The 10828-nt window shown below is 31.8% G+C and overlaps 2 protein-coding genes and 1 pseudogene across 2 annotated transcripts; 1 reads left to right on the top strand and 2 right to left on the bottom strand.

The window, feature by feature from the left end:
- Positions 1-849: 849 nt before the first annotated feature.
- LOC130505862 (BURP domain-containing protein BNM2A-like) lies at positions 850-2194 on the bottom strand (annotated as a pseudogene).
- A 2501-nt stretch (positions 2195-4695) lies between these two features.
- On the top strand, positions 4696-5186 carry LOC108820341 (uncharacterized). Its single transcript, XM_018593294.2, has 2 exons — positions 4696-4804; positions 4901-5186. Exons 1-2 carry the CDS (start codon positions 4748-4750, stop codon positions 5087-5089), a joined length of 246 nt encoding a protein of 81 aa, XP_018448796.1. The 5' UTR covers positions 4696-4747; the 3' UTR covers positions 5090-5186.
- A 2352-nt stretch (positions 5187-7538) lies between these two features.
- LOC108818804 (ras-related protein RABG3e) lies at positions 7539-9600 on the bottom strand. Its single transcript, XM_018591737.2, has 6 exons — positions 9405-9600; positions 9108-9134; positions 8883-8982; positions 8185-8331; positions 7871-8097; positions 7539-7794 (listed from the first exon to the last, which is right to left on the bottom strand). Exons 1-6 carry the CDS (start codon positions 9455-9457, stop codon positions 7728-7730), a joined length of 621 nt encoding a protein of 206 aa, XP_018447239.1. The 5' UTR covers positions 9458-9600; the 3' UTR covers positions 7539-7727.
- Positions 9601-10828: the final 1228 nt, after the last annotated feature.

Below are 10828 nucleotides of genomic sequence, written 5' to 3' on the forward strand. Positions count from 1 at the left end.
TTAAGTTTCACATGCAAATTTAAATAACATTGTTCTAAGAAAATATAGATATTAAAAAAAATTAAATTTGACCGTAATTTATGCAAGAAAACTGATATACGCAATCATCATAACACATTTTGGTTTCAATTATTATAAACAAAAATTACTATAAACTTATTTAAATTCTCATAACTAATTAAAAAGCACACACAAAATTTTGGGGATTTAATTGAAAAACATTATTAAACAGGTTTTTTAAATTATTAAACAAAAAGTTAACCAATTACACGAGTTACAAATTACTCTTATAAATTTACTTTCACAAAATTTACTTCAATTATACATTACCAATTACACAAGTTAAAAAAAAATCAAAGCTTAGTTTCTATAATATGCACAATGTCCTTCAATCTTTTATTATATAACATGTACGTAATATTTATGACTAAAATATTTACCATTCTAATATCTATAGATTAAAAAGTTTAATCTCTATTTAGTTCGTTCACTCCGCGCAAGGCGCGGGTATCACCTAGTATTATTTTAAAACAGAGGGAATATATCTGCTTAATTAATAGTTTTGGTTGTAAATAGTATAAATTAATATCTGATAAACTAATACTATAATTTTCGGTTAAGAAATATTTTGGATGATTTAGCGATATATTAGTATATTACTAAATTAGTTAGATGTTTAGTGTATCTGGACACAAGATTTACATGTTTGCATTAATTATTGAACTAATATTTTAACGTTAGAAGATGCAAATCACACGAAAGAGGCATTACCAAAGCCAACAAGGCTTTTATTTTATTTCAAGCCATAGTTATTACTTATTTGAATACAAATACTCATACCCACTAGAGCTACTTAGCTACCCACACAATGTTATCAAGAGGGAAGAAGTGACAAACCGGTGCGGACCTTGGCTCTATCTTCAACACCTTAAAAGCCACGTGATCAGCGTTCCACATCGACGTGTCCATGTGGCAAACAACAGGTCCCACAACTCGTTGTATCCCATCCTCACTCATCAGATTAACCTCAAAGACTTTTGTTCCACTTTTATGACCATGGCAATAGTAAACTACATAAGGGTATGGCATTCTATGACACCCCAAGACCTTAATCCCATGTAGCGCCTTAGGAGCCTCGGCAAATGTGTAGTTTAGCAAAGCATAGCTTATTGTGTTTTGGTCCGGCACCGTTACTTTAGTCGTCATGACCTTGATATCAGCATTAGACGCTATTGTTTTCTTGGCAAGATCAAGCATTGACTCCAAAGAAGTACCACAAAACTTGTACTCTCCTTCAATACCCTTGAAATCACAACGTTGCAAAGTCTCCTTCATGGCTTTCCCTTGAGGAGAGTCTTTGGAGATAGAGAAGTGGTTGAGAAGGAAGTCAAGCTTAGACTCACTGAAAGGGATCAGATCAGCTTCTTGTCTTGTGAGAAATGGAGGAAGTTTTCGAAGATCGTTTTTGTCGAAGTAAATGGGCAACTTGGTTCCTAATTTTAGGTCATCGATTTTGAAAAACATGTACATAGTAGGATCCTCGAATACACCATCTTTAAACAAATGGCTGATATTTTGATCTTCTTGATCATTGTTTGATATCAGCTTTCTTGACGTGTGTGCCTCCACAACCCACTAACACAAAACCATTTCAAGGTATTTAGAGACGAAAACTTCAAAAGAAAAATACTGAAATTTTTACTTTCAATTAAAATTCAAAAATCATCTTCTAGAATTTTCAAGAAAAAGGTGGTTTACAATATTTCTAATACTAATATGTTTCCCAGAATGTATATATATATATACTAAGATTATTATACTATATCTAGATTAATTTTTATCCAATTGAGCAAACAAAAAGTTCTTAAAACAATAAAAGAGCCATGAAAAAACTTATTGCGAATGATCTGATATGTTGCAAGATTTGTCATTGTGTAGAATTTATATACTGTTATCCGGTTAAGCAGCCCAGGAATAATTCTTTCGAAAAAGGCTTTTTTTTTTATAAAACACACATACTCATAGAGAGGTGCGTAAACATACCAGAGAGAGGAGGAGGAAGAGGAGGGCGGGGAAGGTGACAGAGAATCGCAGAGAAGCCATAGTTTATTTTTCTTTGCAGAGAGTAATGAGTTCTACTTTATGCCAATGAAGTATGCACACACCCAGTTCTCTCTCTATATATAATGATCATTCTACTTTTTTATAATAATCAATCTACTTAATTATGTTTATACTGACTTATTAGTTTATACCTATACATTAATTAGACTTTTAACGTTTTAATTTTATTTTAAATAGTGATAAAAATAAACCAATTTCAAAAAATAAAATAATAATGAGAAATATAATTTCAATTAGAATCCAAGCTATTAATTATACATACAAGTTCTTATATTAAAAATAAAATTTAAAAGTTTTGAATAATAATGAAAATATTTATAAGGTGTAGCCAAAACTAAGTTTTCATCTTTTGTACAAAATAATAATTGCATTTTCGTTCTCTGATGCATTGATCCATTCATTTTTTGTTCTCACCTGTTCCACAATATGGGGATTAATATACGAAACTTGAATCGATGAAAAAAGAGTATTTTCCACAATCTAACCCGACTAAAGAAACTACCTATGAAAAAAAAGAAAAAGTAGAATGTTGATAAAATTGAAAATATGTCAATGAAATATTTCAAGAATACCTCAAGAACGAGGTTGTTAATTTCGTTGAGGCAACACCATAGATTCAGTAATACCATATACGTATTTATCTGTAAATAAATTTGGCTATGGATCCATAGAAGGTTACTTTGTCCATCTATGAATGAAAATAATTAGAAGAAAACATGTAATATTTTGTGTGTGTTTATTGTAAATAAGAGATGTAATATTTATAAATTAATGTAACCTAATTTTTAATGGATATTCGGCGGTTACGCCAAAAATAATATTTGTCAGAATTTTTTAAATTTTCAAGCAGCTATATGGTGGCTGTAAATTATGTTAAGAATTCTCAATGAATTTGGTCTTATTTATCCTTTTATTGGAAACTCATCGAGAACTTCAACGACTAGTAATCTTAAGAATTCGTAGGTAAAATTTGCGACAGATTTCTTCTGTCAAAATTTCGTCGAAAAAAATATATAGATTTTAACAAAAGACATTTTTTCAGAAATTTCTGAGATTCCCGAAAATTTCTTTGAATTTTATTCCTTTGTTTCTCGTTGGAAATTGTGTATTTTCTTGTAATGAATAAACTACATGCATCATCGGAGTTGTCGAATGTTTAGTGATACTATAAAATTGTGATATTAATGAAGAACGGAACTACATGCATCGTAGAGGAGTCAAATGATACTTTGGAAATCATAAAACATATTTACTCTGAATCGGTAATCTCAAAGAAGAGAAATTAGACCAGTGCATGCATTACTTTGACTGATTTGCACTCGCTTGCTGACTTGCTACAGGTCGTTCGAAAAGGTCTTTCTTTAACACGAGGTAAATTTACGAGGACATTTTGTTTACAATAATTAGTACTAAGTACTCCCTCCGTTTCAAATTATATGTCGTTCTAGAACAAAATTTTTGTTTTAAAATAAGTGTCGTTTTCGGTTTTCAATGCAAAATTTATTGAAAATATTTTCTATTCTATTTTCATATTGGTTGATGTGCATTGGTAATAGTATTTTTATTTTGGAAATATGTAAAATTAAATATTTTCGTAATCTGTGTGCAAAGACTTAGAACGACAAATAATATGAAATGGAGGGAGTAGGATTTTTCTCTGACTCCAAATCGATAATCTCAAAGAAAAGACATTAACCCCAATGCATGCGTTACTTTGACTGATTCCCACTCACTTGATGACTTGCTCACTTTTTCTCCGTGTCTTATTTGAGAAGGTCTTACTTTTAAACAGAAGGTAAATTTACGAGGACATTTTGTTTACCAGACTTAAATTTTCTTTTTGAGAAAACCAAGAGAGTTTTGGTATAAAATCTTTTCAATATATTTCACTGTTTTCCAAAAATGATTAATTTAGGAAAATTTTCGAAAAATACATCTATATGAGATTTTAATTTGAAAACTACAAAAAAAAAATAATTTGAAAACTACATAACTTTATAGTATTTTTGAAAGCAACATTTTTATATGTAAATTGATTAATCTATCCAGTCTGAATATTAAAAAATAACTCTAACTTTTTCATTATAATTAGTTAATTATATTATATATTTTAATATAAAATAAAGAAACAGAGCCTTTATCATCTTTGTCTTATGAATTCCTTATTGTTCAGTTTTTTCAAATCTATCATTTACACATTAGAAAGGTCATTTACATATTCTTAATACTTATAAGAAAGTATTAAGTGTTCCTCTTCGAACTGTAATTGTTGATCCCTTCATGAGAATTGAGAAGAATAGACAAAAATCCTTCTCAAAGCGGCCACCAAATTTATATAAACATAAAAAAAATATTTAAACATAAAAAATTAGGTTAGTATTTATAAATGTATACAGTACAGAGTTGACCTCACAAGTTACAATGTAGTAATATTAATTTAAAGTATTTTCAAATAATAACAAAGGATGCTAGAAACGAGAAGGACGAGTCTATAACTTTCCTCCTAAAAGACTCTCTCTCTCTCTCTCTCTCTCACTCTCTCTATATATAAACTTAACGCCCAAGGATTTATCCACAGATCCAGAAAATCCCCAAACAAATCATAACTCAAAAGTTAAAAGACATGAAGCAACAACATTTCTTGGTCGCCTTCTTCCTCGTCCTGTTAAGCTTCCTCCTGGTAAAGCTTCTATGTACTATATATAACCTAACTAATTAAGATCTGATTTATATATACATGTATATGTAAAACCAATTTTATATATTGTTGGTACAGTTTGTGAATCTGAGTGAAGGAAGACCAAGAGTTGCAGAGGAATATTGGAAGAACGTGATGAAGAATGAGCCATTACCTGAACCAATCAAAGATGCTCTTAACAATCCATTTAGGGCAGGGAACGAGAGGTTCGCCAAGAACTTCAACACCAAATCTGTCGTCATCATTTACCACAATCCTAATGTATAAGTGATTAAATCAATGTATCGGGTTATACATGCACGTCTATGTGTGTGTTATTTAAGCAAATAAGATAATAACATCTGTTTGAGTTGTTATAGACTTATTCTACAATATATTCACCAGTGAAGAAACGTTAACCCTAGCCTAGATATAGTACTAACACTAAAAAAATGATTCCCTTTTACCATAACCAAAAGATTACTGCACTAAGCATATAATCTTTTTTCTTGGACAACAACACTAAGCATATAATCAAAATAATGTAAAATGTAATCGACAATTTCTGATTTTATTTTCTGGACAAGAGTTTTAAAATCCATGAAAAAGTTAAAGCGCATGAATTACACTCCTAATGAGACAAAAATACATAGGTTACAATGTAATACAAAACAACGGTTACTAATTCTTTCTGAATCAAGTAAAAAAGAACACAAACGGGAAAGAAGACAAAATGCAATCAATAAGGGACAGAATGTGGTGGTGATTTCAACTAAAACTCAGAAACAAGAATTGAATAAGAAGAAATTGAAGAATCGTTACAACTGTATCCAAAGACAAAATGATATTTGTTTATTTTAATTGAATTGTTTCTCTTATATAATTGAATATAAAAAAGGGAATTAAAAATTCATAAAGAAAAAGTAAGCAAATTGTGTTAATGTGAGGTTCGAACCTTTTACTGGGAATGGTTAGTCATTATACTAAAGAGTTTAATCAAATTGATGCCCCAAAAAAATATGTAATGTTTTGTAAAAATATATGTAATATTTTGTAAAGGGTGGACATGTCTTTAATCAGGACAGACCATGCATTTCACATTGGGAATAAGAGACCTAAGGGATTACAACATAGCAATGGTAGCGAAACAGAGTTGGAGATTATTGCAACATCCCAAACTCCTCTTAAACAGAGTTTTGAAAGTTAATTAATACTACCCTAAGACGAGCATTCTGCAAGCAAGTTCACAAACCAGTTTGAGCCACACATAGAGAGCATTTTGGAAGGTAAGAAACTATGTTCTAAAGGTCTAAAATGGCTAATAGGAGAGGGTAAGTAAACGCAAATGTGGACTGACAATTGGCTTCCAACCTTCTAAAGGATTTGGATCTCATATAATGCCACTTTTACAAGTTTTTGATTTTATAAATCCAAAAAACTAACACTTGGAATGAGCAAAAACTTTCTTCTGTTGTATGTAGATGGTGAGAATCTTAGGTTCAACAAGTTAATATTCACCCATCAGTGACAGGAACTAAAGATCGAATCATATGGTGTCACATCAAAGATGGGAAATACTCAGTCAAATCAGGTTATAGTCTCTTTAGAGACTTGCAAGAATCTCGGGCTACACATATAAATACAAGCTATAATAGTTTGCTTGATAAGGAGACTTGTTACAATCTATGGAAATGTTTGAGTAATAGATTAGCTTTTTGATGTCAAAGAAAAAAACAATGTACTGAAACTGAAAGTCCCTCCTAAGATTAAACATTTTTTGGTAGATAATGCCTCCTTGTTTCAGATAATCTTACCAAAAGAGGTATAAAGATTGATGCAACCTGCCAAATATGTGACAACCATCACGAAACTGTAAATCATCTCCTCTTCCATTGTAGAGTCGGCAGGGAAATATGAAACATGGGGCCTATATATTCACAACGCAGCACCAAATCATATTAGCCATGACGAGATCAGAGACAATGTTGAATCCCTGTTGTGCATCACCAAAAGCCAAAGAGAGGATGTAAGTTATTTCCCATTCATTGGTTGGAGAATTTGGAAGATGAGAAACAATCTCATATTTCAAGGAAAAAGATGGTCAAATAAATCTTTTGTGGATTTTAATGTTTGGAAAGACGCAATGCTTAAGGAGGACGAACAAGTCGGAAATAGAGAGATATCTATTAAGCCAAATGATAATCCATCTGTCAATGTAAAAACAAATACTTCCTCAGATGTAATCCAGCAAACTAATAGCTTCTGTTGTTTTGTAGATGACTCATGGACATCCTCGTTTTAGAAAGCAGGGATTGGATGAGAGCTCTCTACAACAGAGACTGCAAACTCCTTGTACAAGGAAGGACTGCAATCGATCCTATAAACTCAGTATTAGAGACAGAAGCTGAAGCACTACGCATGGCTGTAGTACAGATGAAGAGAATGGGTTTCAACAAGGTAATATTCTGTGGAGACTCCTCAATGTTTGTACAATTGCCTATCTAACAGGAAGAAAAAAGGGGCTGAACACAAAGATCAACTCATGCATCACCAGACATACATTGATAACATTCTGAACCTTGTTGATTGATGTACCCCAACGTGAGATTACATAACTTATAATCTAGCAAAAAGGGGTAGAGTGGAAAACTCACTATGTAATATTTATGGAACGTTTGATTGTACTATCATATGTAATGAAATAATTTTAAATGTTGACAAAAATGAAGTTGCAGAGTAACGAAAGTACGAGACCATTGAGTCTTTTCATAAATGTGATAGACAACAACAACAACAGTAAACAACGTTATGGGTTTATTTTTTTATTTTCAATAATTTACCACAGAACAACAGCTTTACAAGAAGGTAAAAAACCTCGGAGAATGAGATAAACTGGTGGTCAGAGAGCAAAGGTAAAAGAATCCTTTTAGCATTCACATCCTGCTGACCTCTGTGGGTTGCTGGTTCCGACATCGATTGTGTCCGGCAAGTACCTAAGACCAATCATCAAAACAATCAACACAAGTTGTAAGAAACAATCAACTGATCCATCAAAGCACTGAAACTTACATTTCATCCTCTTCTCCACTCTTCATTGCATTCTTGGTAATACAAAAGAATGCGTCTTCAACATTGGTGCCTTCTTTAGCAGAAGTTTCATAGTAGGGGATGTTTCCTTTTGAAGCACACCAAGCTCGAGCCTTCTTCTCTGAAACCACACGGCTGTTTCCACCATCTACATCGATTTTGTTACCGATGACAACAAAAGGGAAGTTCTCTGGATCAGATGGGCTCGCCTGTAAAAAATCACAATAAACCACGCATTAGTTGCATTGAGTAAAGACAAATGGAGCATGAATCTGTGTATACACACACATACATACCTGAATCAGAAACTCTTCCCTCCAGTTATTGAGATCCTCAAATGATTTCGCGGAGTTGACATCATAGACAAGTACACAGCAATCAGCACCGCGATAAAAAGCTACCCCAAGGCTCTGGAACCTTTCCTGACCAGCGGTGTCCCATATCTGTTAAAAATTCAAGACATTAGCTCTTATGGTCAAACAAAGAAAGTAGCATACAGAGTACTAGGATATCAATTCTTAATATAGGACAGATACTGCTAACCCTTTGTGTGTGTGTCTAACACATTTAAGGATAACATTAGAGACCATCAGTATGAACCATTCCACTATTGGAATGACGCACAAAACGCCATGAAACATTAAAAGATGACACTACTGAGGACTTAATCTCCTTTAAAGAGATTCACCAAACAAAGAGCACAGTACATCAACTAATGGGGATCAATTCTTAATCTAGGACAGACTCTGTCTAAGTGTCAACCCTTTTGTGTGTTTCCCCTATGTCTTGATCATGCCAAAGAAAGGTCTTTGAGAATCACATTAAAAATCAATATGAACCATTCCAATGTTGGTATGACCAAAAAAATCAGTCATAAAGTAATCAACTTTATTCTGCTACTTAGGAGTCACAGTCATACTAAGGGTCAGAAAGTGCAATCTAGTCCAAGAAAAAAGAAAGAAAGAAAGTAGTTAGCTTATAAAAAGAAAAAAACCTGTAAAGTGAAAAGGCGGTCTTCATAGTGTACTTCCTTAGTCAAGAAATCGGCACCAATGGTGGCCTTGTACTGGTTGCTAAACTTCTTATTAACATATCTGAAAACGTAGTGTTAAAAGTGAAACAAGAATACAAAACTAATCTATTAACTCTGGAGAAAAGAACAGAGTCCATGGCATAACATATAGTCATGAAACAGAGAAGAAAGAGTCCATTAGGATACTGATTCATCAAAGAGGTCTTCCCCACCCTGCAAAAACCACATGTCCAAATACGACCAAATGAGAATGGAATCACCAAAGACAACAAACCCTATTTTCTGAGATCTGATTCGATACTTCCCCATGAGACCTGAGTAAGTCTTTGATTACAAGTTTACAACTTTACAAGTTCAATTACAAGAAGCTACATAACAGACATAAACCAAAGATCTGAGAGACCAGCCCGATTCAGATCGAATACAATTAATTATTACTCATCGAAAATACTAAAGAAGCAGATACAGAGAGAGTTGACGGACCCGCTATCGCCGAGGATGATGACTTTGAGGAGAGTTCTTCTACGGGAAGTCATCGAAACTCGGACTAGAGATGAAATCAACGATTCACGGATGGATCTCGGCTATCTCTCTCTCTCTCTCTAAGTAAAGTCGGTGTTTGTTTTCTTCTTCCCTTCTCTTCTCGCTTGTAAAGCTGTTGCTGCTCTGTCTTTTTTTAATGATACAAATAAAAAGTGATAAATATTTTGTCGTATTTAATAATTTTTTTTTATTTGTTGGTTTTAGTAGTTTGACTTTACAGTTTTGAGCTCTTAGAAAATGTTAAATAGCATAACGCTCTATTATGGGCCAATCAAAAAGCCTTTTTGGTCTCTTGAAGAGGACAGCTTGTATAGTTTTACCAAACCTTTTTGGCCCATAAACTATAGAAACCCCCAAAACTAAGCCTTTTTGGTATCTTGAAGAGGACAGCTTGTATACTAATGCAAGTGTTATGAATTTAAAACTTTCAACACTACGTAAATCAGACAATCTTGGATTATTAGGTTTTTGTGGGTATTCATCAAACCGAATCTTTTTAATTTTATGTGAATCTTTTTAATTTTATGTATGGACTACTAATGTTCTTTATTACCATTATAGATGAATGACAATATAACCAAAGTGGAATCGATCTCTATAGTTTTTTTTGTTAATTATCTTCTGATTTAGTGATACGAAATCATTGCTTAAAAAAAAATGATATCAAACCAAAATACTTTTTTTTTTCTTTTTTTGAATCACCAAAATAAATATTTTTCTAAAAAATCTATATTTTTCCTAAAATGCCTTTGGATTGTTTTTTGGGAAAATTGCCAATAGAGAAAAAAAAAAACACAAGGTTGTTGTCCCTTTGGTATAATTTTTTTTGTCCAATTTTTCTCCTTTTTACTTTTTGTATTTCTGAAACTAATGAAATAAATACTTTTGTGAATAAAAAGATATTAAAAATATAAACAATTAATAAAACACTCATATACACAAGCTGGTATTTTTTTTTTCAAAAAATTGATAAATAAAAATTTGAAAATATCAATACAATTAAAACAACAGCCTTTATTTTGACATCCCCTTGATGTTTCAAGGAATTAACAAGAATGCCATTCCTATTTTTAAGGATAGTTTTTTTAATTATTTTTAAATTATTTTTTAAACTCCATATATTGTAATATATTTTCAAAATGGATTTCTCATTAACTTCTTATCTAAAAACGTGGATGTACAAGTTTGAAATATATATATCAATAGTATTAAAACAGGAACATAACCTATTGATATAGGTGTAGTCTAATTATTTTAATATAATTATTAAAGCCTTTTATTAATCATTAAAAATGTTATAAAAATAAAAACACAAATATAATTAAAAAATAAATATAAAAATTAAAATTTTAGAATAAACATAA

Source organism: Raphanus sativus, unplaced genomic scaffold (genome assembly GCF_000801105.2).
Source record: "Raphanus sativus cultivar WK10039 unplaced genomic scaffold, ASM80110v3 Scaffold2643, whole genome shotgun sequence".
NCBI classification, from domain to species: Eukaryota; Viridiplantae; Streptophyta; class Magnoliopsida; order Brassicales; family Brassicaceae; genus Raphanus; species Raphanus sativus.